Raw genomic sequence first — 26,215 nt, 5'->3', positions numbered from 1 at the left:
CGCTGGGCTATTTGCGCTTTGGTTTCCACATGGTCTGCCCCAAAAGAGCTGCCGAGCTGGGGACTGGCTTACAGATCTGTAACATGCCAGTAAGGGCATGCAGAGAGCACAGGACCTACGGCCCTGGGCACAGCCTGACCCCACAGACACAAGCCCATAGCATCAGGCTGTGCTGCAGCACTTGGGCCATTGCTTTAATCAGAGCCAGATGTGGATTCTCTGCTGTCAGCCCAGTGGGTGACCTTGGAAAAGTCACCTGGGATAGAACACAACTGGGAGAGGATGGCAAAGCAAGCAGGGTCTCAGGATGACAAGGTACTTAAAAAGTCACTTATAAAGGTATTTACCAGAGATGTGCTTGGCTTTCCGGCCCCCAACAGACCGGGTGACCGCAGAAAGCAGTTTAAAACCACCCGTCTCTGTTTACAGTAAACATCTCCCTTGTGTGCATGCAGCTTACTTTACACATTCATAACCCCTATGTCCAGCACACACCGGGCTGAGCTGGGCTGGCAGGAGGATGCTGCTGGGCAGCAGGGCAGAGACCTAATGTACCATGAACCTCTCCATCTCCATCCCAAGCGGTTGGCATCGCCTGGTCTCCGAGCACCCCTCCAAGCCCATCACTTGGGCAGGGGTCCTGTGTCCCCCCCCCCCCACCAGCCACCCTTCTGGATTCCCCACTGGAGCATCCCTCCTGGGTGGCTGTAAGGGAGAACTGGGCCACTCTTCTCCCCATGGAGGTACCCACCACGCTGCAGGCTCTCACTGAGGATGATATATGGACATCAACATCATCATTTGCAGGCTGAATATAAACCTCTTCCTAGGAAGTGAGCTACATCAATGCCCCAGGCCCTTGTGTTTCTCAGCATAAAGGGCTGCTTGTCCCTGCAGGGAGCAGCATCCAGCAACCCTCATCCCAGCTGGGGGAAACTGAGGCATGGAAGAAGGAGGGAAAGACACCATGTGAGCACTCCTGGTCTGCTGCCATAAACAACTACAAGGGCTGCTCCATCACAGCTTGGGGAACCCCAGAAGGTCTTGGGGGTCACTGGAGGAAGACGAAACAGCACCCAGCCCTGAATGAGAGGGAATCATCACCAGTGACTGGCCAGGAAGAAAGACTTGGAACCTGCAGCACGCTCCCCCGTGTCCTGTCCATGGCACCCCTGCATCCCGGGCGCGGCGTGGGCTGGCAGAGGGAAGCACCTTTGCACATCCATGTGCGCCCAGGGCAGCAGTGTTTGCAGTAGGCACCCAGCCGTGGTTATTGCAGTGAACTTCAGTCCCATTCCCAACACCATCAGCATGAGGCGGTCACATGCACGGGAAAACCCGTGTCCCGCCGATGTCCCTGCTCTGTCACGTTCACTGCTCGACACCAGGAGCAGGGCTTGAGGAACAACAAGCCCATAGGATCCCCCCCCCCGCCATGTCTGCCCCGTCCATCCGATGTGGTCACCCTGGGAAGGGTTAAAGCTCGTTCTGCGGCGCTGCTGGTGCTCCGTGTGGCACATCCGGCTGAGCCAGCGCCGGAGCCAGCTCCTTCCTTTTACCTTTATGCAGGCAGCGGGGAGGCAGCGAGGAGGTCACCGTGCTCTTGGCACCGCAGAGCCAGGGTCCATGCAGGTTGGGCTGCCCCGGGGAACGGGTGTCCTGCAGCCAGGGGCAGAAGGTGGATGAGAGCCATAGGATGTGCGGCCCCGCTGGGGAGCCCTTCCCCGGGAGCGGGCGCGCAGGGAGAGGTGCGGGGAGCCAGAAATGTGCTGGACCAACTGAGCAGTGTGGTTACAGAGAGGAGCTGTGTGCTTCTGCCTTTTATTGCAGGTTCGCCGTTGCCGGGGAGAGGCTTTAGGCTGTCCTCCAGCTAATTCACACCACAGAGACAAGCGCTTGAATTGGCTGCATTATCTGCGCCCGGCTGAAGTGGACAAAGGATTAAAGTGTGCTGAGCACCAGCACCGTGATTTGCATCTCAGAGCCCCTTCCCACGGCCCCCCCCCTTCTGCTCCCAGCCTTGTTTTCTGTCCTTTGGGCTGGCAGCCAGCACCGGAGCCCTGCTCACAGGAGTGATGCCGAGGTTGATATTGCAAAAGGCTGCATCAAGGCTTTTAGTGGCTACTGGAGCAGAAGTGCGGGCCCTGAGCTGCGCACACAGGGGATGAGCAGCCCGCGCAGCCACACGCTCACCACCCTCCGCTTGACCCATCCTTGTCTCAACCTGAGGTATGGAACTTTCTGCCCCGTGGCGTATATGAACTAACGAGTAGAGTCAAGCTGCTGCTCACCTTTAAAGCTGCACACAAAGCCCGGACGTGGCTATTCTTCTAGGAAAAATCAGTATTGGAGAGCTAGATAAATATTGCACTATGCTGTGACCTTATGGGCACCTTTCTGAGCTCATCCAGCTGCCAAAGGTGTTTTTTCCTTGTGCATGTTTATTCATGTGGATGGGGAATGCTATTGCGATGCGTTTCTTGCAGCCAGCCTCAGAGAAATCAAGGCTGGGATCTCTCTGAAGAAGCTTTAACCAGAGGTAAAGCAAAATCCTCTCTGCGATCACCACATCCTAATGAATTAATGGCTTTCAAACTGGTTTTTCCCCACTAGCGCTGCGTGGGGAGGTGCAGCCTCCCTGCCAGGTCCGCACCAGCCCCGCTGCCACACGCAGGCTTTATGTGGTTCTGTTTTCCTTGGCACTGGCCAAGGTTTTTCCTCCTCTTCTGGGCACAGCACTGGGTGACCTTAGCCATTGCCAGCAAGGGGACTCCATATGATGAAAGCAGGTGAAAGGGAAAATGAGGGCGGGGATTAGGTAAGGCCAATTCATTCCTCGGAGGAGGTGTGGTCCTGCCCTGTACCTGCCTGTGGTCACAGGCTTGTGAAATATAAAAGGGGAAGGCAGTTGTTTCTGAAGCAGTCCGTTGCCAGGATCCCGTGGTGAGAATGAAGGGAGGTGCTAGGAGAAATGCAGAGCAAGAGGTCTAAGGAGTCAGCCGCAAAGGTGTGGGACGCTGCGGTGCCTCCGAGCCTTGGGAATACCATCAGCTCTGCCCCATAGGCCCCTTGGCTGGGCTGAGGGTTGCGTGGTAGCTGCTCGTCCTTCCCCAGCAGGCTGGCTTGGGAGGAGAAAGCAGCTGTCATGTCCCAAGGAGGAGCAGGGGAACGCAAAGCTGCCAAGCCCCAGGACCAGGGCTGGGCATGGATGGTGCTGCTGGCTGCGGTGGTGCTTCAGGGGATGACGCTGGGCTTCCCCCCCTGCATTGGCATCTTCTTCACGGACCTGCAGCGAGACTTCCAGGCCAGCAACAGCGAGACATCGTGGTTCCCGTCCATCATGGTGGCCGTGCTGCACGGAGGCGGTAAGTGATGGGGATGCCCTCCACCACTTCCGTTTCCACGGGTACCAAGCTCCCTTTTGCCACTCTAAGAGACACCCAAGCGCCTTGGTCAAAGGAGGTGAATCCCTTTCTCTCCCAGCTTTTCCATACCACCGAGAGCTCAGTTATTTCCCATAGCAGCTCTTCGAATAGGCCAGCAGGTAGCACCGAAGCTTGGGTGCCTCCTTGGTTCATCCCCCAACCATGAGAACACATCTCTTATATTCCACATGACAAGTGTGCTCTTCGTGGCTGAAACACGCCTGGAGCCAAGCTCCTCCAGGCTGCTGGCTGAGCATTAAGCCAGCTCCCTGGGCGGTGGCATTGGGTGCACACCCAGGAAGGGTGGACGTGAGGCCGGATCGATGCAGGATGCGGGTCAGGAGGCAGCCTCCGGGTGAAGGGGGTGGAAGGAGGGTTGTGCCTTGTGATGGGAGACGCAATAAAACATCGATTGACCTCTCTTTTCTAATGAAGTAATTGTTCCGTAGGAGGTTAGGACCACATGAAAAGGTACTGTAAAGACAGCCAATAAATAGATCTAAAAGTTATAAATTAGGCAAGGAAAGAACAGCCTCATGTTAATGACATCCCGTAACAGAATTTGCCAGGGCACAGCGAGTGAGTTACAAGAGTTATTACTTTGCTTGCCAGTTATGTCTCGTATTGCAGGCTGTTGCAGCAGGGAAGTGCTCATTCTTGTCCCCCAGGGCTAAGGCAGGAGTAGCACAACCAGGAGAAAACCAACAAAAAACAGACATAAAAGACTGCAATTTTGCTGCAGCTTCCGAGCTCCTTTGTGCTGGGCCAGGCTCTGTTTGGTTCAGGTTCCCCAGTTACATCCATCATCCTAAAGCGCATTCTGCAGTGTCGCCGGTGCCTCTTGATGCTGCTCTCTTTTCTTCTCCTTTATTCTTTCTAATTCCGAGGAACCGAAGGGAAGAACAATATTTGTGGCAAAAATGGGAAAAGGGGCAAGGAAATGGACAGAGGAGCCAGTTCTCAGGGCGGTCAGCACAGTGAGAAGGTCCCATGCAGGAGAGCTATGGAAGGGAACAGGGAAGCACCCAGTGCAAACAATAACTCATCAGCTAGGAAGCCAAACCTATCTCATTACCCATGTTTATAGGTAAAGGCAATTCATGGTTATTTTGTTATAAGAATCATCTGAGAGACCTCAGGATCCTGTAGCCATCTCCAAAAGGAGAGTTCAGGCCCCACAGGTTCCTGCACCTCGATATTCACACGCACGCAACTCTCACCTCACACTCATACAAATGCAGCACTTCTGTTGCTATTATTTTTGCAAAGGGAAGCACAAAAGCCCCAGGCAAGTGAGAAAGAACGTTTGAAACCTAGGAAGCAAGTTCACAGGAATAAGTAATGAAAATCCCTTCTGCTTTTAGAGCCATTCTCATTGGTTTGCAACGTTCAATCCATGACTTAGAATCACAGAATCACAGAATGGTTTGGGTTGGAAAGGACCTCAAGATCATCCAGTTCCAATGCCCTGCCATGGGCAGGGACACCTCACACTAAACCAGGGCACTCAAGGCTTCATCCAACCTGGCCTTGAACACTGCCAGGGATGGAGCACTCACAGCCTCCCTGGGCAACCCATTCCAGTGCCTCACCACCCTCACAGGAAAGAATTTCCTCCTTAGATCCAATCTAAACTTCCCCTGTTTCAGTTTTAACCCGTTACCCCTTGTCCTGTCACTACAGTCCCTAATAAAGAGTCCCTCCCCAGCATCCCTATAGGCCCCCTTCAGATACTGGAAGGCTGCTCTGAGGTCTCCACGCAGCCTTCTCTTCTCCAGGCTGAACAGCCCCAACTTCCCCACCCTGTCTTCATACAGGAGGTGCTCCAGCCCCTGATCATCCTCGTGGCCTCCTCTGGACTTGTTCCAGCAGTTCCATGTCCTTTTTATGCTGAGGACACCAGAACTGCACACAATACTCCAGGTGAGGTCCCACGAGAGCAGAGCAGAGGGGCAGGATCACCTCCTTGCACTTGCTGGCCATGCTTCTTTTGACTTCTGGCTGCTGGGGTTGCTTAAACTGTAGAACCACCCTTGATGTCTTCAGCAGGAGGCAAATAATGCAGTCACCATTTGCTTCAAAGTCCGAGGTGGAAATCTCCCAAGCAGATCAAGATACAGGCAGCTGCTCTCCTCATTTTAATCCCGTTCTCCTGTTCACTCCGTTACGTGGGTTCTGTTTCAAACCAGACGTTGACTTGGGGCACAAATGGGTTATTTTCCCTGTACTGACTCCTAATTCTGAAACTCTGAGTCATTCGGCCTTTGCTCATTTAACCTGAAGTGTTCGGGAGAGGGGAAACCCAACAAACCCTGGAAAAACCTGAACATCCTCAAAGTAATGGCAAAAGCAACTCAGATCCCCTTCTCGTGCAGGCAGAACCATGTTTCCCAGCAGTGGGCTGCAGGTCTGCGCTAACTTCTTCCTACCTCAAAACAAAGGATGCTCAATGACATTCGCAGCCTGGGAATTTACCACAATCCCAGGGAATTCACCAAAGCTCTATGAAAAGTAAAGAATTAACTGACCTTAAACACCCCCCTCCATGGCTATTTGTTGTTCTCCTGATGGAATAACACAACTCTCTGCTATAAAGCCTGCCAGCAATGTCGGTGCACAATAGAACACAGGTTTGGGCCCAAGAGGGGCAGAGGTGGGCTCTGGTCCAACAGAACCACCCAGGTCTCACTCCCACCTCTGCATTGCTTGCGCTGGAGTAGAAGTAGGAACCGGGACGCACATGGTGTGCTCCTAGGCTTATCCCGTTGGAAGCGGATGCAGTGGAACCTTCCCACCCTGCCAGGTATCCCGGGACAGGAATGAGCTAAGAGCTGTGTGACAATAACACGGGATTTCCCTGGAGAAGACGACCTGCCGGACAGCTGCAGGATCCCATGAGCTGCAGCCTGGATGCTACTGCCTAAAGCTCAGATTGGTTCCCATGTGGGCATGAATACGCCTCTCCATCTTCCTCAATGATGTCTGTTTTCTCCCTTTCTAGGTCTAGTTCAGGGTCAATCTGTCTCCTCTTGCAAGGAGTTTCACCAAGGCAGCAGCACACCACGGGCAGTGTAGGAGATTTTGTGGCAGGGTACTTGAAACACACAGTGAAACGAGCGCAAAGGCACAAAAGGAAACATCATCCTGCTTAGCATCTCTTACTCGGAGGCCCAGAAATCCAGTCCTTCCCTTTCTCAAATCATTCCCTGAATTTGGATCATGCAAGAACAGAATTACACATGAAAGTCCTTCTTCTCTTCCATTTCCAACTATTTTAACTAAAATCCAGCACAGGGAAGCTTAGAAACCCTACTTGATGGCCAAAAGCCAAGCAGATCACAGGAGCCTTCCCCATAGCTAACAAGCCCTTGGGAGGATCAAGGAATATATATTCCCTCCCTGGCTCCCTCGTGCTGCTGGGACAACCCTCAGGGTCTCTAGACCAAACCACTGGGATAAGTGCAGCAATTCAGCAGGTCCGAAGAATTCCCGTCCTCCCTAACTGCTTCCCTTTTACTCCTTGGTGCCAGGGCCGCTCTGCAGCATCCTGGTGAAGCGCTTTGGCTGCAGGTTCGCGGTGATGCTGGGGGGCCTGCTCAGCGGCGTGGGCATGGTGTCCAGCTCCTTCTGCAGGTCCATCAGCCAGCTGTACATCACCGCCGGCTTCATCACGGGTAAGTACCACAGGAAACCCCGCTGCTGAGCTTGACCTGACAGAGGTGAATGGCAATTCCCGACTCGTGTTTTCCCATTCATCCATGAAATGGGATAAATCAGGAGCAGCAGGAATCATAGAGCAGCCAGACTTGCCCTTCACACCTCTTCCACACACACCTCATGCAGCCAAGCTCCCTGCAAAGTGCTTCTCTCTGGAAAAACCTCCAGGTCTCCAGCGGGCAAAGTGGAGCGCAAGGATGCCTGTTCTGTTTAGTAGCACCTCAGCCTTTTGGCTGTGAAGAAGGGAGGGGGTTTTCAGTCTTGGACTGTAACGTATTGGGATAATGTCACCTCTGATAACGTCCCTCCCAAGTTCCCTGCGTTTCTATTTCACCACTCGCAATCGGGGGCAATGCGCAGACATCTTTTCCTAACAAAAGAACATGCTGGCTTTGAACAGAAGCAACAGATGGGAACTTCTCCTTTCCAAATATTTCTTCTCTGCGATTGATGTTCAACTCTTGGGGTTTTTCTAACACAAAGAGAGTCATTTCTTCAGCCAGGCTGCTTTGGGACTAATCCCATTGGATCCTGTAAACTAAATGGAGTCCATCGCATAGAGAGAAAACCAAGTAACTCCCTGAGTCCTGATGGAAGTGTCAGGAAAGCAGTCAGTATAAACAGTTGCTAACGAACAATTCCATAACAATTTTAGGAATGGCAGCCTGCCCCAGACAAATGTCAGTCTGGATCAGTTTACGTGGTATAGAACACAAGTAGCTTCATTTATGCACAACATCACTTCTGTGGGGTTTGTGAGTGTGAATCACAGCGGGTCATGAGCCTCACAGCCTGGTTTGGGTTGGAAGGGACCTTGAGGCTCATCCATCCAACCCCTGCCCTGTCCCATCCAGGGACCCCTTCCACTGGAGCAGCTTGCTCCAAGCCCCTGTGTCCAACCTGGCCTTGAGCACTGCCAGGGATGGGGCAGCCACAGCTTCTCTGGGCACCCTGTGCCAGCACCTCAGCACCCTCACAGGGAAGAGCTTCTGCCTAAGAGCTCAGCTCAGTCTCCCCTCGGGCAGGTTCAAGCCATTCCCCTTGGCCTGTCTCACCTGTGCGTAACCCCTGGATTGAGGCTCTTTAAGACAACACAGATGGATCATGTGCTGTCATTCACTCTTTTATTCTTACCTTTAGGCCTGGGGTCGTGTTTCAGCTTCCAAGCAGGAGTGACTGCACTGGGATACTACTTTGTACGGTGGCGAACACTGGCCAATGCCATGGCATCCACTGGGGTCTCTCTGGGTTTCACTCTGTGGCCGCTGCTTTCTCAATACCTGCTGGATGAGATGGGCTGGAGAAACACTTTCCTTATCTTTGGAGGAATACTATTGAACTGCTGTGTCTGTGGAGCCATCATGAGACCAGTTCAGCTCGCTTCAGGGTCACTACTACAGTCACCCAAGCCTGGAGAGGAGCCGAGGAGAAGAGCAGAAGAGACACAGCTGTCCAATGGAGCATCTTCTCCCCACCACGAGCTCCAGAAGCAAAGCAGAAGGACTGCATGCTTCCATGTACTGCAGAAGTACCTGGCTTTTGACATCTTCTGTCAAAACAAAGGTTACCAGATTTACACTATTGGCGTGACCTGGATGATGATGGGGTTTGCGTTACCCCACATCTACCTTGTGCCTTACGCCATCCAGAATGGGGTGGAGGAGCGCAGGGCAGCCCTCCTCATCTCTGTCATTGGGTTCATCAACATCTTCATACGCCCCTTCACGGGGCTGCTCTCGGGACACAAATTCTTCTCAGGGAGACGAATCTACCTGTTCAGCCTGGCCGTGCTCCTCTGCGGGCTGAGCAACTTCATCTGCGTGGTCTCAGCTGAGTTCAGCGTGCTCATCATCTACTGCGTCATCCTCAGCATAGCCATGAGCGGCATCGGGGCGCTCACCTTCCAGGTGCTGATGGACGTGGTGGAGATGGACCGGTTCTCCAGCGCTCTGGGGCTCTTCACCATCCTGGAGAGCATCACTCTCCTCATCGGACCCCCTCTCACAGGTGAGAAGCTATTAAACAGGCTGGGTTGTTCTGACACTGGTGAGAAGTGTTTGGGAGCTTAAGAAGAGAAAGAAGGGAGATTCCAAACCCATGCAGGCAGGTGAGTTATGCAAAGGGGGTGATATAAAAGGGAGAATCAGAGAGGAAGGATCAGCCCTTTCTCACAGCTGAAGGAGGGTCCTTTCTGCAGCTGCCCAGGTGTCACGGCAGGTACGGGTGTGATTGATAAGAGCTTTGTTGCAGTGAGCAGCAATACACAGAGAGGAGTTGCTGTGGTAGGAGCTTGCTGTCTCTGAACTCTTTCACCGCTTTGCCAGTTCGCACTGTTTCACCTGTGAAGTCTCAGGGACCTGTGAACATCCCATTAAACAAACGAACTCCGACCACAATTCACACCAGCCCTACGCAACTCAAGAGCTGTACAGCAACAGCTTCCGTTCACTCTGCTTTCCCAGTTCTAGAGGGTATTAGTTTTACTCTGGAGACAAGAAAGGAGCTAGATATGAACCCAAAGCCAATCAATGATTCACAGATGCCACAGTTCACTCCTGCACGTACCTGCTCCTGCAGCACAGCAGCGAATCCAAAAGGCTAACAAACAAGAAACGTAAACCTGAGCATGAAGCAGGCTTTAGCTGTGCTCTCCAGACAATGAGCTGTGTGCCATTCAGCAGGAAAGTACTGTCTGTTCTAAGGACGGGATGATAACATGCACCATATTGCATGGTGTTCCCTGGCGTTAGTGGGTCAGTCACTTTTCTGGGGGGGCCAAAAAGGTCCTTCCTTGGACATCTCTCAAAGGAATGGCAGATGGGCGAAACAAAGGCCAGTAACAGCAGCACCAGTTCCATTTGTAGCCTTAAAATCCGCTAAAGAAAAGTGCACCAGGAAAAGAAACATCGCCAATCTTCACAGAAGAATACAAGCAAGCAAACAGCAGTTGTTGTAATACATTCCAGTCCTTCCATTGAAATAAGTAGCCTACAGAAAGCATCATCCGCTTGACCTGGGTGTCACCTTTCCGTCTCCAACATTGGTGTAAAGTTACTCATTTGATATGTCTCACATTAAATGTTTTATACTGAAGGCACTTAATGTTAGGCATAATGCTTGCTGTGCTGTGAACGTTCTTCTCCCTGGTTACACACTATTAGAGACTCTAACCTGTCCATTCGGGAGAGGTTTCTCTATTTACTTGTTCTGTTTTCTGACCTGGTATATAACACAGTCCCTCGGTCCAAAATCCAGTGCTTGGCACAGGGTCCTCTGCTGAGTGAACAAAATGAATCAGCACTTTGGGGAAAACTCAGTTTCCTTTCTTCCCTTCATTTCCCTGTGTGTTGTGATATACCTGGTACAAAAGCAGAACCATCACTTGGGTCGTGACTATAAAACACAACCAACCCCTGCAATCTAGAGGAGAGAATTCAACTCATCCGCGAATGCTCATCTTTCCTATATGGCAGTTTGCTGACTGATTTAGGTTTAACATCTATGTTAATGTCACCCTGTTGCCTTTGGTGTCCATCTTCTCTTTGACTAAGCTGTGGCTTCTATTTCAGGTCTCCTGGTAGATGTAACTAATGACTTCCACTACGTCTTCTACAACTCCAGCTTCTTCCTGATCTCGGCTGCCTTATTCATGGCACTCACCTTCTGTGCTCTGGAAAAGAAAACCAAATTGAAAGAGGCTTCCAAAGTACCCGTGGATAATCCTTCCAGGTACCAGTACAGCGAAATGCCAACCGAATCACAGCCCGAGAGTCAGCCCCCTCCAGCAGTCGTGTACATCACAAGCATATGAAAAGCAAGCAGACAAATAAAGAGGAACACAAAGGATTATGTGGCCTGTACAAAGCTCCACACGGCCCAGCGCTGATGGCAGATGAGAAAACAAGTGGCTGCTTTCCACAACTGCCGTCATCCTTCTCTATGGGGCCGTGTCAAGACTCCAAGTGAGTGCTCTGGACCATGGGCTGAGCCCAGAACCCAGCGCCAGCCAAAGAGATGAAGGACAAAGAGAACTGTGCTTCCCCAAAGCAAACCCTGGGATAACAGCCATGGTAACCAGCGCCGAGACACAAAAGCCGTGTCAGTTCAATTGGTGTAAGTCAGTGCCTTTAAGTCACTGGAATCTCACATGCACATTCCAGTGGGTAACACTGGATAATACGCATTGACGGCTATGCGCAACGGTCATGCTTCCACAAGGTATTATTGCCTCATCCGAGCACACGATGTGGTGCAGAATATAGAGTTTCCTGGTTGCTTCCCATATTGTGGGTGGCAACTTCCCCAGGAAGGCTGTTGTTATTTTCCACATCTCTAAATATTCCATGGAAGCTGCTGCACGCACTGCAGAACTCAGCCAAGTCTCCAATAAGGGCAAATATTTTCTCCTACGAGGCACATACACAAGGGCTTCATGCCAAGGATGTTTCCAAAGCCTCCAAGGTTCAGCTCCAGAGCATCCAAAGAAACAACCCAACCAACCTTAGAGCGCCTTCTCTGTGTAACCAGTGACATCTTGAGTGCTTCTTGATATAGCAGAAACAGGATTTGTGGCTGGTGTGAATGCACCTCTTTCCAGTATGAACTGGGACCCATTGTTGCGGGGGGGAGTGGTATAGAACTAAGAACAAGCGTATGCATCCTTAGAGAGGGACAGATTCAAAGCCACTGCAGTAAGTGAATTTGTAGTGCACAAAGCCTTTGTGTAAATGACTTTAGCTGAGACTAATGACACCAGCATTCTCTACATTACAGAGTGCTTGCACAATCATAACTACATTTCTTACAAGCACAAGCATGACTTACAAAGGAATCTGTTGGGAAAAGTATATTGGGAAAAGTCGATGTCACTGACTTCCATACCCATACAGCATTGACTGTAATAGCTCTTCTTGCTACACTCCTGGGAATTACACTCATAACAGAGCTGCATCAGCCTCTAGCCTCCCTCAGCACCAGCTTGGGTTGCACAATATTTATGTTCTCTATCATTCCTTATCTGACAGGAACACATAATACAATCACAAAATTGATTAGGTTGGAAAAGACCTTTAAGATCATTTGAGTCCAAACGTTGACCCAGCACAGCCCAGTCCACCACTAAACCACATCTCTCAGTGCCACAGCTTTTAAATCCCTCCAGGGATGGTGGCTCCATCACTGCCCTGGGCAGCCTGTTCCAATGCTTAACAACCCTTTCCAACCTAAACCTCCCCTGGAGCAACTTGAGGCCATTTCCCCTTGTCCCATCCCTTGTTCCTTGGGAGCAGAGCCCAGCCCCTCCTGGCTCCATCCTCCTGCCAGGCACTTGTAGGGAGCGATCAGGTCCCCCTGAGCCTTCTCTTCTCCATCTGAACCCCCCAGGTCCCTCAGCCGCTCCCCATCACAGTTGGGCTCCAGGCCCTGCACCAGCTCCATTCCCTTCTCTGGCCCTGCTCCAGTCCCTCAATGTCTCTCTTGCAGTGAGGGGCCCAGAGCTGAACACAGGATTCGAGGTGCAGCCTCACCAGTGCCCAGCACAGGGGCACAATCCCTGCCCTGGTCCTGCTGCCGCACTGATGCTGATACAGGCCAGGATGCTGGGGGCTTCTTGGCTGCCTGTGCATACACTGCTCATACAGCTCACAAAGCACTGCGGATGAAGACTACTCAACACATCAGAACCATCAGAGAGACAGAAATGTAACACAGGAGTGAGATGGAAGAGGTAGCAGCCCTTCAGAGGGGTTACTGCTCCCACAGCTCAGCATCTTCTTCAGGGCCGCTCTGGGATTACTGAACCAGCAGGCTTTGCACTTCCCGATCAAACATATACTTACATAAAACAACCAGTGGGAGACCATACACATCTAATCTCTTGTCACACGTGTTTATTAACTTGTGTAATGCTTCCATGGTCCTTAAGTGCAAAGCAAACAGCAACTGCAAGTGCAAAGCAAACAGCAACTGGTGCTTCTCAGCTTACGGAAACAATGACTGCTGTACATTCCTAGGACAACGATGGGGCTTTCTCCCTTCCTCCCCAAAAGATCAATGACAAGGGTGAAGTCCCAAACCTTTCCTAGCTATTGCAAATAAAAGGGCCCCGCTGCTGAACAGATTGCTGCTTTCCTTGTGTGATTCTTACATTTGAAGTTCTGTTCACCTTTCTACACTCCCTGTTTTCTTCCAGAAATATGGGGTCATATTGTCCCACATCTCCCCACTGCTACAGATACCATGGGCAAAACAGGTAAAAGATGGTGTAAGCCACAACCCGTCAGTTTATCCCAGGGAAACAAAGGTTAGTTGGAGGAGCAATGGAACACATCTTTGTGGAGCCAACCGCTCCAGCTGCAATGCTTTAGTCCTAGAGCTGGTTCACAAGCAAGGAAATGTGTCGTCTAACGCATGCTTGTGAGATATAAGGAAGGAAAAGATGTACTCACCCCCTGAAGCTGGCACACAGAGACCAGCTCCTGCTACAGCACGGCCCAGAGATACGCTCTGATTGTTCCCTAGCTGTGCGCAGCAGTGGAGGATAATTCAGGATGGGAAGTGCTTTGTAGATCCGATGCTCCCAGACTCACCACCGGGGTCACTGGGGTTTAGCTGCAGGTAAAGCAGGGATGTTTCTGGGCAGCAAACCAAAGGAAACCCATTACTGTAAGGTTCTCAACTCATTCACTGCGAACTTTCTACCAGCCTTACAGAACGTGAGCTGCCTCCAAAGAGGGCTGGTTACATCCCACAGACCCTTCAGAAGGCATCCACAACCCACAGGTGGGAATAAAGCTTGCACCGGGAAGAGGTAACACTTGAGGCTGTGTTTCCAGAGCTAACTCAGATGTCTGAGCTCCCATGACAGAGGAAATTACCCCCCTCCTGCATCTTCCCACCTCTCCTAGCTCTCTTTGCTACCTAAACTCCAAGCTGCCTTGAGCAGGAGCTTGTGAAGCGGAACTGAAGGGACCGTGCGTAACAAACATGCACGCTGTGATAACAGCTCCCCCTCAGAGCCATCACACAGGAGCAATAACGCTCAGTCCCTAAGGATCTCGAGGCCCAGAAGGAAAATAAAGCAGTACAAGCTCCTTTCATTAGTTTAAGGTTGTCCCATTATGCAAAGCCAATCCCCCCCCGAAGCAGGGTTTAACACCTACAGACAGTAAAATAACCCTGGCTCTAAGAATGGACAAGCACTTACACCTCAACCAGGTTATAAACCTCCGAGAACAACACAACTTGACCCGTATTAAGTGTCCCAAGTTTCCCATGTCCCCTCTTGCTCCCTTTATCATTTCAGGTATCATTAACCTTGCAAGGTAAGCGTTTCTGCACCGAGCACCTTTCCTTACTGCAATGAAACATTCACCAGGAAGTTCACACTGAACTGGTGCAGGATCATGGTCCTTCAGAGCCGAAGTAAGGCTTGGAAAAGTTTAATACAAACCCAAAGGAAGGTCACGGTGAACTTACGCGCTCTGAAACACCTCAGAAGGGCAAAAGCCCCTGAATGAAGAGCTTGGCATCCTGCCTGCAGACCTGGTTAGTGGCTGCGAGAAGGGAAATGTAACTACTAGGAGTAGTAGTGCTTCTATTGAATCCTACCTTGCGATGTCACTATAGACCAGCCCCTGGAGCTATAGCAGTCATTCCGCACTAACTCTTCTGGCAAACAGCAAGTGCTTGGAGCATCCAGAGGATTAAACATAGAATAGAATCACAGAATGGTTTGGGTTGGAAAGGACCTTAAAGATCATCCAGTTCCAACCCCCTGCCATGGGCAGGGACACCTCACACTAAACCATCCCACACAAGGCTTCATCCAACCTGGCCTTGAACACCACCAGGGATGGAGCACTCACAACCCCCCTGGGCAACCCATTCCAGTGCCTCACCACCCTAACAGGAAAGAATTTCCTCCTTAGATCCAATCTAAACTTCCCCTGTTTCAGTTTTAACCCGTTACCCCTTGTCCTGTCACCACAGTCCCTGATGAAGAGTCCCTCCCCAGCATCCCTATAGGCCCCCTTCAGGTACTGGAAGGCTGCTATTAGGTCTCCATGCAGCCTTCTCTTCTCCAGGCTGAACAGCCCCAACTTCCTCAGCCTGTCTCCATACAGGAGGTGCTCCAGTCCCTGGATCATCCTCGTGGCCTCCTCTGGACTTGTTCCAGCAGTTCCATGTCCATTAATCATATAGGACAGTATTGGGTGAGTGAATGGCCAACTCCTGCTACTGCCAAGTGACCTTTCTGGGTGACCTGGCCAGACTCCCCACAGTAAGTCAGCACAAAGACAAGCAGCACAGTGCCAGCAGCAGAGCAGGTTGGGTGGTCAGGACTAGTGTGGGCTGTTGGCTCTGCAGAGAGCCTCTGCTCTCAACCTCTCCTCCCGGAGGCAGCTGCGACACAGCAAATGGAACGTAAAGCATCCCTCACATCTCCCAACCAGCCTCGGTGATCCTCAATGCCAGACAAAGGCTGGAAGGAGCTCGCAGTCCCCAGGGTGTTCCTCTCTCCTGGTTACCTCTTGCCATGCACTGAATAGTGTGGCCTGGAGATGTGTCACCGGGAACAGACACCAGCCTTTCCTAAGCACCTCTGCCTGCGAAACCACACCAGGGGACAAAGTTCCTCCTGTGCATGCAAAACGATCCTGACAGACACGAGTCATTGCATTTTCCCTCTTTAAACACAGGGTTTCACCCATTATTAGTCAAGCCCAGCATCCTTAATCGCCTCTCTTTGTGCTGACTGTGTTCGCTTTCCCTTCCCCTGCTTTCTCCCATTAGTCATTCACTTTCCGTGTAATGACGGATGTGGCACTAAAGCGTGTCAACACCTGCCACTTACATGGGCATACATTAAGGGATTTGTTAATACAATAGCAAAGCATTCTGATATAGGAGTTGTCTGTAGCACCTTTGTGCCCACTTTCATGTATATACACATACACACACACATACAAACACATGTATAGACATACCTATATATACACATACATATATATACACACATACAGATAGATATACACACACACACATACATACACATATATAGACATACCTATACATACACATACACATATACACACACATACAGACATACGTATACATACACATGCATATATATACACACGTACAGATGAATATACACATCGGCCTATAAGGATGCTGGGGAGGGACTCTTTATTAGGGACTGTAGTGACAGGACAAGGGGTAATGGGTTAAAACTTAAACAGGGGAAGTTTAGATTGGATCTAAGGAGGAAATTCTTTCCTGTGAGGGTGGTGAGGCACTGGAATGGGTTGCCCAGGGAGGTTGTGAGTGCTCCATCCCTGGCAGTGTTCAAGGCCAGGTTGGACAGAGCCTTGGGTGCCCTGGTTTAGTGTGAGGTGTCCCTGCCCATGGCAGGGGGTTGGAACTGGATGATCTTGAGGTCCTTTCCAACCCAAACCATTCTGTGACTCTATATACACATATATATACACACACACACATATATATACACACACCAGCTTGAGAGAGTTGAAGTTGCTTGCACAGGCCTGGCTTAAATCTTTATACCAGTTATAAATAAACACCTTCCCTTTCCCATTCTCTGCCTTGCCACAGCACTGCAATGCTTCAGGCTTTAGCAGACCTGCACTCAGGGTAGGTCCTTTGCTCATCCTTCTGTTGAGCGCGGGCTTGGGCAGGCGGGTGACCACCCAGCTGTATAACCGGGGATTAACAGCCCAACACACTCCACCAGCGCCACGTAATCAGTGCACCCGCCCAGCTTCAATTTGCTTTCTATGAGATAACACAAAAGACAACCTGTTCCCTCCTTATCTACAGAAGAACCTCCATGTGTTTAATTGCGCCAATAAAAGCACCGATTTCTGCTGAGTTTAGGTACCTTCACCTTACATATTTATAGCACATGAACCACAGGAATCCACTCGCGGCGCCCGCAATCACAGCGGCTTCACTGGCACTGGGCTGGTTCAGGCTCATGGAATTGCTCTGCTCTGTGCTTAGACCAGGGCATTGCACAACCAGGATGGAGTTACCCGATGCTGCCTTCATTCATTCCTTGCCTTCACATTTCTTTCCCTTGAGTGTATCCTATGGCACACACGGAAGTTTAGCGGATAGGGAGCAGGGAGCAAGGCAAGGTTAAGCTGCCTTCTGGAGCAAGGTGTTTAAACCTCAGGACTCGGCCGTACACCGAGATACAAGAACCCAGCACCGCGGGCACACTCGTTTATTGCGGTGGTGAACAGGTTACACGGTCCATGGGGAAAGAGAGGAGGGAAAGGGGGAAAAAGGGAAAGGGAGAAAAGGAAAGGGAAAAAAGGAAAAAAGTGGGAAAAGAGGGGAAAAGAAATAAAGGGGGAAAAGAGGAACAAAGGGAAAGGGGGAAAAAGGAAAGGGAAAAGAGGAAAAAAGGGAAAATGGAAGAAAAAAGGAGAAAAGGGGGAAAAGGGGAATAAAGTGGGGAAAGAGGGGAAAAGAAATACAGAGAAAAAAGAGGGAAAGGGGAAAAAATGAATAGAGGGGAAGAAGGGAAAGAGAAGTGGAAGAAAGAGAAGGAAAAGAGAAGGGAAAGAGAAGAGAAGGGAAGGGAAAGAGAAGGGAAGAGAAGAGAAAGAAAGAGAAGAGAAAGAGAACACAAGAGAGAAAAGAGAAGGGAAAAAGAAGTGGAAGAAAGAGAAGAGAAGGGAAGGGAAGGGAAGGGAAGGGAAGGGAAGGGAAGAGAAGAGAAGAGAAGAGAAGAGAAGAGAAGAGAAGAGAAGAGAAGAGAAGAGAAGAGAAGAGAAGAGAAGAGAAGAGAAGAGAAAGGAAGAGAAAGGAAGAGAAAGGAAGAGAAAGGAAAAGAAAGGAAAAGAAAGGAAAAGAAAGGAAAAGAAAGGAAGAGAAAGGAAGACAAAATGGAAGGGAAAGAGAAGAGGAAGAAAGGAAAGGGGGCAGGAACGGGAGGAGGAGGCGGAGCCGCCTCGCCACGCCCCCAAGATGGCGGCGGCTGCGCCCGGCCTGGTTTGGTGCTGAGGGTCCCCGTCTGCCGCCGGCTCCGCTCGACGCCGCGGTCCGGCCCTGAGCACGGCCCTGCCGGGCACCGTGAGCTGCCGGTGCCGGTGGCAGTGCCCGTGCCCGGGGGGGATGGAGCTGGGCCGGCTGGAGTACCTGCAGGCCCTGGTCACCGAGTTCCAGGCGACGGAGAGCGCAGGTACCGCGGCGGCGGCGGCGGCCGCCCCGCAGCCCCGTGCGGAGCCGCCCCTGGCTCAGCGGCGCTTCTCTGTTGCAGAGGCCAGGGAGCAGGTGCTGGCCAACCTGGCCAACTTCGCCTACGACCCCCGCAACTACGGGCACCTGCGGCAGCTGCAGGTGCCGGACCTGTTCCTCGACATGCTCAGCGAGAGCAGCGACACCCTCGTGGAGTTCGCCATCGGTGAGGGCCGCGGCCGGCAGCACCCCCGCAAGGGGCTGAGAGGGCAGGGGACAGCGGGGGCGATGCGGGGCTTTGGGGCTCATATCCCTCCCGAGGGGCGGAGAGGAGGCTGATGCACGCACAGCCCCATGCCGCGCTGGTGCAGCCGCGTTTAGTGGGGATGAGCGGAATGGGGGAGAGGTGGGAGGGAAGCATCGCCCCTTCATCCTCATGGGGCTGCTGTGCTGCAGGAAGGATTCTTTACCCCCAGACTCAACTGAACGCCAGCTGAATGTGTTTTTAGGGAAATCGCTCTCAATTTTAGTGAAATTTAGTGCATTTTAGTGAAATTATTGACAGCCAAATCCCAGAACAGCTTCTGGAACACTTACGTGAAATCTTGTAATATGTCCTCTAAGGAACTGCCTTACACTGACTCAGTGTGGTCCAAACAGAAACTAAAGGGCCAGATCCTAATTGTGAGTGATGCCATGAGCTGACAGTAAATATATTTGATGTTTAAGGCTTGTGGCTGAGCTGCACCAGGACACGGCTGCATCTGAAAGTGTCACGGTCGAGCATTCTGCACCTCTTGCCTTGTGCTGCTGGATCCATTCTGCTTTCCTATGACACCTGCAGTGAACTCCAGGCTTTAGCCTCTGTTAGGGTTAAGTAATCCTGGAGTTCTGCGGCAGAGGTTATGTCCAGCAGTAACAGTGCCCTCTAATGACATAAAGGAGAAGGAATGTTCTGGTGGAAAACATTGCCCAGGAACCGTTAAGTTTTCCATCCAGACCTCACAGAGAATCTGGATTCTTATTCCTGTGTTAGGAAACGGGCTCATCACTGAACCTGCATCATAGCATGAAAAGCTGAAGGGGTGAAGCGCTTGTCTTGCATGTGTCAGATGCTCTCTCTTGCTGTTCCAGGGGGTCTGTGTAACCTGTGCCTGGATAAAACGAACAAAGACTACATCCTGGAGGCGAACGGGGTAGAGCCCATCATCAGCTGCCTCTCCAGCACCAACGAGGAGACCGTCATGTCGGCGGTCACGACGCTCATGTACCTGACGACGCCGCAGTCGCGGCAGCAGACCACGGCGCTGCCGGTGGTGGAGTGCATGCTCCGCTTCTCCCTCTCGGCCAGCAGAAGGCTGAGCAACCTGGCGACCGTGTTCCTGCAGGATTACTGCACCCCTCTGCAGGTGGAGGAGGCCCGGAGCCTGAGCAAACACACTGCCGTGGGCATTCCTCTCCCCAAGGACTGATCCTGTGTAGGCAGGACAGTGCAGATCATAGCATCGGCCAGGCTGGAAAAGACCTTTCAGCTCATCCAGTCCAACCGGTCCCCAGCACTGCCAAGGCCACCACTAACCCATGGCACTGCAGGCCTCGTCTGCATGGGTTTTGAGGGTGATTCCACCATTTTCCTGGGAAAAAAGAGGGAGACCCCCTCTGTTTTCCCAGGCCTCCACTTTCTGCTCAGCAGAATTGTGTCAAGAACATTAAAGAGTGAAACTGGTCGCAGCAGCACTGGCTTTAGTTACTGAAGAGGATGTATAGCACTGCCCCGACAGGGAGGCCAAGCACACAGCTAAAACTGAAAGCAAATACTTAAAATAGCACACAGGTCATGGCTGTCGGAGAGCAGGGTGCCATGTGCAGCCCAGCACCCGGCCTGCACAAAGAACCCTTCCCAGCAATGAGCGGGGCTTATGCTTGGGTTACTGGGCACCTTATATCCCAGTCCAGTTCCTGCCTGGTGGGGCTGCAGCTCTCCAGTGTCAACTCAAAGGACTTTAAATGTCTCATAAACGTTGCTCCTTCTGCAGAAGAAAGGTGTTTCCCTGCCCTGGCAGTTTGCAATCCTCATGCATCCCTTTGGTACCGACTATGCCATGTGTCATCGTGGCACAGACTGGTAAATCACTACACGGGACAGTGTGTATCCTGTAAACGGGGAAGTGAAAAGCTGGTTTTCTTTCATTACCACTGGTGAGAAAGGAGAAGGTTAAAAGGAGGGCCCATGGCAGCCTGGCTCCTGAGAGCAGCTGTCTTGTAAAACCTTCTCCTAATAAAACATTAACTTCAACGCTGTGTAAAGGGTTTGGTATAAGCTCATAAATACTTCTCTCCAGCACTTGCAGCCCAGCCTTCGCCCACTCTTACTCACGCACATGGGCCAGAAATGGAAGCCAGCTTTGTGTCCTTTCTTCATCAGCCAGCGCTGCAAAAGGTAACCCAAAAGCCAGGCTGGCTGAATCCATAACATCAGCAGGGTCTGGCTGTTGCAGTGTTCCCTGAGAGGCACCCTCGCTTCGTCTGCTCAAGTTTCAGAGGTTTACTTCCTCTTTTTTCTTCCATTCCACCCCCAATGAGCCCAAACCAAACAGGACTGAGGTTAAGAACACGCACACACAAATACAACCCCCAGCTGCTTGTATTTTATCGTCTCACCGGCAGCAAACAGCCCAAACTCTACAGATGTAACTGCAGAGCAATCTTCCAGACACGGGGAGCAGCAGCAGCTCTGCAGCGCCTCTAACAAAGGCAGCTCTTGTTATAACTGCTCCCCGAGTGCCTCTGCCTGGATGAGGGCACTCGCTGCCTCCTGGGAATGGGATTCCCTGCCCATGGATGCGTTCCTGGCAGTGGGAAGAGCAGCCCCTCTGTGCACTACTGCCTGCGCTTGCTTTCCAAGATGCCCTTCCAGTCATCCGCCCAGGACAGCAGCCGCCTGCGCGGGGCCTGCAGCTGGATGTGCCTGTTGTGGCAGCAGGTAAAGAGGATGTGCTCCCAGCTCGGGTTCGGCTCTGCGCCTGTGGGCAATGGAGGACAGCTGGGCTCAGGCAGGGGTTTCACAGGGGTTTCCTTCCTGGCTAACAGCAATGGAAGGGCTTTCCTAACCTGTAATGGTGTCCTTGTCATCAAACAGCAAGTCCGCAGACACGATGGTCTTATCTCGGGTTAGAATAATCCGCTCCACAAACTCAGGTCCCAGATGTTTCTCTACCCACTTATACTGCAGAGGTAAGAAATGAGAGAAGATGCTGCTGTGCTCCCGTTCCAGTCACATCAGCCCCAGCAGAGCAACCTCCCCCCTGCAGACCTACATCTGTGTCCGTGAATCCTCACCGCAGAGGCTGGCCATGGCCCAGGACACTGATTTAACCTGTTTTCTATCAGCAGCACTGTGCTTCCCATGCCTAATCACTGTCGAGTTTGTGAGCAGCACTGGCTGTTCACCAGAGCACGTGTATTGTGTCCATCCAAGTCATTCCAGTGATTAAAGTTCCCCCTCTCTGTACTCATGCAGTGGCAAACAGGACCAATTCCAATGCTGAAGCCTCCTCTTAACTCAGCCCTGGCCTCCTTCAGGACATGGGGTGTGTCAGGTTCTGCATTTAGACAGAATAAGGATTGAGGTTGGGTGGAGGATTCTCCAGTGTGGAATCCCCTGGCAATATCCCACCCCTCTGGGCCATTCTACAGCAGTTCCTTCGCTATCACCTGCCAACACAGCTGGAGCAGCAGGGTCACATCATGCCAGCTCTGAGAGCACAGGGCGCACGTGCCCCACAGTAAGGACACTGGCATCATGTGGCACTCCTAAATTCCTGTGCTGCCATCCTGTGTCTGGGAAGCTGCCCTCAGACAGGGAGGTCCAGGGAAGCCTGGGAGCTTGAGCCAGCCACTGCCTTTGTAAACGAATTATTCTGAACTGGGCGATAAAAGAAGGCCTTGCAAAAGCAGCAGAATAACCCCCACTAAACCAAATTCTCTCCCACCTTTTCCAGGACGCAGTGCTCGTAATTCCGGAGAGGACTTGTGCAGATAAAGACTTCGGTGCTGAAAAGAAACAGCATTATTTATTATACATTATACATTCCTTAGCAGGCAGGGGAAGCTGCATAAGATAATGGAAAAGGGCTGCGGAGTGCAAAGCATCCTTACTCCTGCATGCGGATCATCTCCTGCAGAGCTTCCAGGGCTCCTGGAATGGGATCCAACCCTAGAAAGAAGCCAGGTGATTCATAGACACTGGCTACCTTAGCCTGCAAGAGACAGGAGGACAGTCAGCAAAGCCCACCCGTGCCTCTGTCCGAGCTCTGAGCAGCACAGTCATCCCCTTACCCAGGTGTAACAGCCATCAAAGGGCAGTGATGCTTCCTACCAAGAGGCCGTTATAGCGTTTCTCACCTTCTGGGTTCCGGCTCAGGCACACAAGAAGAAGTTCCTCTCTGCTGGCTTGTCTGGAGTGAGGAGGCAGAGCTGATCCTGACCTTGCGCAGCACCACAGACCCAGCTCTGACTTCCAGCTCTGCTGGCTGCTGCCTGGTACAGGGGGAGCTCACGGCTCACCCCTTCCCAGCAGGTCTCTCTCTACTGCCTCTTGTGAGGAATCAAAGGAACAAGTTCAAGGCTCCTGCTCCTCTGTCCCGTCTGACTGGAATGTGCTGGTGGCTCGGGAATCTGCCGGGGCTGAATGGGCAGCAGCCACATCCCAGCAGCGTGGAAAGGGCTGAATCCAGACCTAAGTTTCATTCTCAGAGAACCCTAAAACATGTGAATCTCGCCTTCCCTGCAGGCACAGTGAGCTCCAGAGGTGTCAAGGCAGCATTTTCCACTAGCTTAAAGTCAGCCATTCCCGCAGTCTGGAAAACTGAGTTCTCTGTGAGTATTCTTCAACCTGGCAGCTTCATTTAGGAACTGTACCTGATTGCTTTATAGTCCAGGTGATGGGCTCCTTGCTCTATTTCACCACTGGAGCTTCGACATAAAGCCCATTTCAATTATGCAGCAATGAGGAGTCAGCATTAAACAAGTCTGGATCAGGGTGCTCTCTCAGCTATCATAATTTACCACTACTCATAACAGCCTGTCAAAGCGCTGCCTGATTCCTCATGCAGAGCAGAAGAGTTAAGGTGAAGACAAGGGGATCAGACCTGCTCCGATCCCTGCTTCCAGGCAAAGCCTCATTGATTTCAGCAACAATTCCCTGGGGCTCTTCCTGAGGAGACTCAATTACAGAACCAGGGCTTGTATCGGAAAGCTCTTTTATCCATCACAAGACACCAGAAACGGGCCAGATTCCAGCACGTCACCAGCAAGTCTGGCTCTGCTGGAGAGCGAAACTGGAACTGATGACTTTGAGAACCAAAAAACCATTTTACCCACCCAAAAATGCCACAACTCTTTCTCATGCCATCATTGCTGAAGGTTTCCTCCTAACAGAGCGATGCTCTGCAGGGATGCTCCTGCACCAGCCTGGCAGAACTGAGGTCTCTCTTTACAGCCACAGGACTCACATGAAGGAGCTTTAAAACTGTGTAGTTGTGCCAAATGCACCTAAACCAGCCCAGAGATGCGGAGGTGACTGAAGGCGACAGACACACAACCACATACACCTCTCATTTCCTCAGGAAGGCAGGCTAATAACGAACAGTGAGATAAGAGCTTTGTGCCACTGTTGATCTGCATGGGATTCAAACCAGCTACGTGGTTATTGCATTGACACACCTAAAGGTGTGGGAAGGAACAGGATGAGCATGAACCAAATTAGGGAATGGGAATGCCAGAAACAGAACAGGACGTGCCTTTCAGGACAGATCAGACTGTTGCTCTTCCAAACCAGAGCAAATAAAAAGCCACAATCCCTTAAATTACCTGCCTCTTTTTTGGGTCCCTGTAATGGGATTCACTTAAGGAATACTCAGGTAAGCAATAAATCACGTTTCGTTCTATAAATGATAAACAATTCATGCCCATTCCCCATCTATACAAATTCCAGGTTCAGGAAGTTTTGAGCATCAATAGTCATCCATTAGAGCTCGGTCACTTTGGAGCCAGCACTCCTGTGGGTGCAGGGCCCTGAACCTTGCCATGGAATGGGAGGGAATTGATTGTGAGTTGTCATTTTTCAGCAGTAAAAAAACCCCTAGAGGCCCAGGACAGCATCTTAAAACAAGCAATGAAAGCACAGCCTGGATCTGCAGCCTGGATCCGCATCCATTCCATCTTCTTACAGCCCCTGAGTGTCCTGAGGTACCCAGAAGGAAGCCTGAAGTCTGCATTCACACTACCTTTAACTTTGCCTTGCAAATGTCTCTGATGCTCACTCACTCATGAGCAAACATTCAAACCAGAAACCATTTGCAGGGACGGGGGAGTACCACCAGCATTTTACATGGCTCTCCATGGTTTAAATACCACACACTTTGCTTGTCAGAGGGCATGATCTAGGCGTGGGGTTTCATTAGCTGTGCAAACACACAGAGTGTTCCTATTTCTCATCCTGCCAGAGGTGCATTAGTACTTACAGAGCTCTCACAGAGCTTTCAGTTATTACTTACATTATTATTACTTATTATGTTAATAACGTTAACATTACTTTTTAATAATACTATTAAGTTATTACTGCCGCACAGTAATATGCATACCATAGAGAGGTTCACGAGTAGGTAAAGAACAAGCCGAGGATGGCTCAGCAAACAGTTTCATCCAGTTACTTCGAGGAGAGAATCAGGCTTTGCCACTTGATTCCCGCACACACATCCCCGTGAAGGGCAGGAAATCCTCCTGGAAGAACTCGCTAATTATTTCCATACAAATGAAGGCACGAAACAACCCTTTGTGGCGCTGCGACACCCCCCCCCCCCCCCCCCAAGTGGGTAGGAAGAGATTCCCTCTGCTCCCAGCAGGATGCAAGGGAACAGGCGCTGCCTCCCCGGCCGCGGCACTCACCGCCAGGTCCCGGCGCAGGCCGCGGTACTGCTCCCGCACCGAGAAGCCGCTCCGCGCCGCCAGCTCCACGCGTGGCTCCGCGGGGAAGCGGGCGCTGAAGCCCCGCAGCACCGAGCCCTCGAAGTCGGCCACGACGCCGTCCATGTCCACCAGCACCCGCAGCGCGCCGGCCATGCCGCCCCGCGGTGCCCAGCGGGAGCCGGAATATGCATGAGCATGGGCGGGGAAGGCACGCGTTAAGGGAGCCCCTGGCCCCGCACACGGGGGCCTTGTACCAGTGTCTGCGGTTACGTGCCGAGGGTGGAAGGCAGAGCAAGAGCCGCTCCAGGCTTCTCGGCACCATTGCCACGCTCCAGCCGAGACAAAGAGGGCAGCGGATGGAGGAGCAGCCCCGCTCGGCTGAAGTCTCAGCAACTGTTAAAGGCGCATTAGCGAGTTCTGCGGGCTGTGGGGCTCGCAGGGGAAATGGGATTTGATTGTTTTCCTCCTCCTCGGGCACAAAACAAGTGGGCACGATTTACATTGGGAGCCACACAGCGTTTAAGCAGCCACGAGGAACAGCACCCCCAGCTGCAGGAGGGAGGAGCATGTCAGAGCAAATCCGGTTTTATAGGTTAAGCACCCATAGCTAGGCCTTCCCACGAGCTGAATTGGAAAGCCAGGGTATTTTTAAGCACTGGTTCTTCACGGGGAAGGGTGGAAATGGAGCAGTCACACCAGCTCTGTGCAGATCCACTGCTTTGGCTTATTGTGCAGCAGATCCCCTTCCAAGACAACAGAGACCTTCATGGCTTGGTCTCCCCTCCCCTGTTAGGGTCTAATTTCCATGGTGAGAATAAACTTCCCTCTATTTTCTTGATAGAAGAAAGCATTTGGATGAACAGGTTACAGAGATCACACCATAGCCCACACTTCTC

The 26,215-nt window shown here is 51.6% G+C and overlaps 3 protein-coding genes across 8 annotated transcripts; 2 read left to right on the top strand and 1 right to left on the bottom strand.

Moving 5' to 3' along the window:
- The first annotated feature begins 1,529 nt into the window (after positions 1-1,529).
- SLC16A5 (solute carrier family 16 member 5) lies at positions 1,530-11,952 on the top strand. 5 transcript variants are annotated; one of them, XM_065693774.1, is made up of 6 exons: positions 1,530-1,748; positions 1,831-2,229; positions 3,115-3,365; positions 6,956-7,099; positions 8,283-9,149; positions 10,712-11,952. In XM_065693774.1, exons 2-6 carry the CDS (start codon positions 2,165-2,167, stop codon positions 10,951-10,953), a joined length of 1,569 nt encoding a protein of 522 aa, XP_065549846.1. In that variant the 5' UTR covers positions 1,530-1,748; positions 1,831-2,164; the 3' UTR covers positions 10,954-11,952. The 5 variants fall into 5 exon arrangements, with proteins under 5 accessions (XP_065549846.1, XP_065549847.1, XP_065549845.1 ...); XM_065693773.1 differs by having other exon boundaries at positions 1,537-1,632; XM_065693775.1 differs by having other exon boundaries at positions 1,530-2,229; positions 3,118-3,365.
- Positions 11,953-18,126: 6,174 nt separating this feature from the next.
- On the top strand, positions 18,127-20,646 carry ARMC7 (armadillo repeat containing 7). 2 transcript variants are annotated; one of them, XM_065693280.1, is made up of 3 exons: positions 18,127-18,354; positions 18,433-18,576; positions 19,485-20,646. In XM_065693280.1, exons 1-3 carry the CDS (start codon positions 18,288-18,290, stop codon positions 19,820-19,822), a joined length of 549 nt encoding a protein of 182 aa, XP_065549352.1. In that variant the 5' UTR covers positions 18,127-18,287; the 3' UTR covers positions 19,823-20,646. The 2 variants fall into 2 exon arrangements, with proteins under 2 accessions (XP_065549352.1, XP_065549351.1); XM_065693279.1 differs by having other exon boundaries at positions 18,127-18,576.
- Positions 20,647-20,976: 330 nt separating this feature from the next.
- On the bottom strand, positions 20,977-25,694 carry NT5C (5', 3'-nucleotidase, cytosolic). The gene is made up of 5 exons (XM_065693282.1): positions 25,299-25,694; positions 22,509-22,609; positions 22,343-22,403; positions 21,462-21,576; positions 20,977-21,373 (listed from the first exon to the last, which is right to left on the bottom strand). Exons 1-5 carry the CDS (start codon positions 25,470-25,472, stop codon positions 21,231-21,233), a joined length of 594 nt encoding a protein of 197 aa, XP_065549354.1. The 5' UTR covers positions 25,473-25,694; the 3' UTR covers positions 20,977-21,230.
- Positions 25,695-26,215: the final 521 nt, after the last annotated feature.

Source organism: Lathamus discolor, chromosome 13 (genome assembly GCF_037157495.1).
Source record: "Lathamus discolor isolate bLatDis1 chromosome 13, bLatDis1.hap1, whole genome shotgun sequence".
In the NCBI taxonomy this organism is placed as follows: domain Eukaryota; kingdom Metazoa; phylum Chordata; class Aves; order Psittaciformes; family Psittacidae; genus Lathamus; species Lathamus discolor.
Note: the sequence above shows the minus strand (reverse complement) of the source record. Positions and strands in the feature narration are given on the sequence as shown.

What these genes read in the sequence shown, in the direction of transcription:
- SLC16A5 (XM_065693774.1), top strand. Translation starts at nt 2,165, where the DNA reads ATGAGCAGCCCGCGCAGCCACACGCTCACCACCCTCCGCTTGACCCAT. An exon ending in CATCCTTGTCTCAACCTGAG is followed by an intron (nt 2,230 to 3,114) that starts GTATGGAACTTT and finishes GTCCTTCCCCAG; the next exon opens with CAGGCTGGCTTGGGAGGAGA. An exon ending in CACCGCCGGCTTCATCACGG is followed by an intron (nt 7,100 to 8,282) that starts GTAAGTACCACA and finishes TCTTACCTTTAG; the next exon opens with GCCTGGGGTCGTGTTTCAGC.
- ARMC7 (XM_065693279.1), top strand. Translation starts at nt 18,288, where the DNA reads ATGGAGCTGGGCCGGCTGGAGTACCTGCAGGCCCTGGTCACCGAGTTC. An exon ending in CCTCGTGGAGTTCGCCATCG is followed by an intron (nt 18,577 to 19,484) that starts GTGAGGGCCGCG and finishes TTGCTGTTCCAG; the next exon opens with GGGGTCTGTGTAACCTGTGC.
- NT5C (XM_065693282.1), bottom strand. Translation starts at nt 25,472, where the DNA reads ATGGCCGGCGCGCTGCGGGTGCTGGTGGACATGGACGGCGTCGTGGCC. An exon ending in AGCACTGCGTCCTGGAAAAG is followed by an intron (nt 21,577 to 22,342) that starts GTGGGAGAGAAT and finishes TTACCTCTGCAG; the next exon opens with TATAAGTGGGTAGAGAAACA. An exon ending in TGACAAGGACACCATTACAG is followed by an intron (nt 21,374 to 21,461) that starts GTTAGGAAAGCC and finishes CATTGCCCACAG; the next exon opens with GCGCAGAGCCGAACCCGAGC.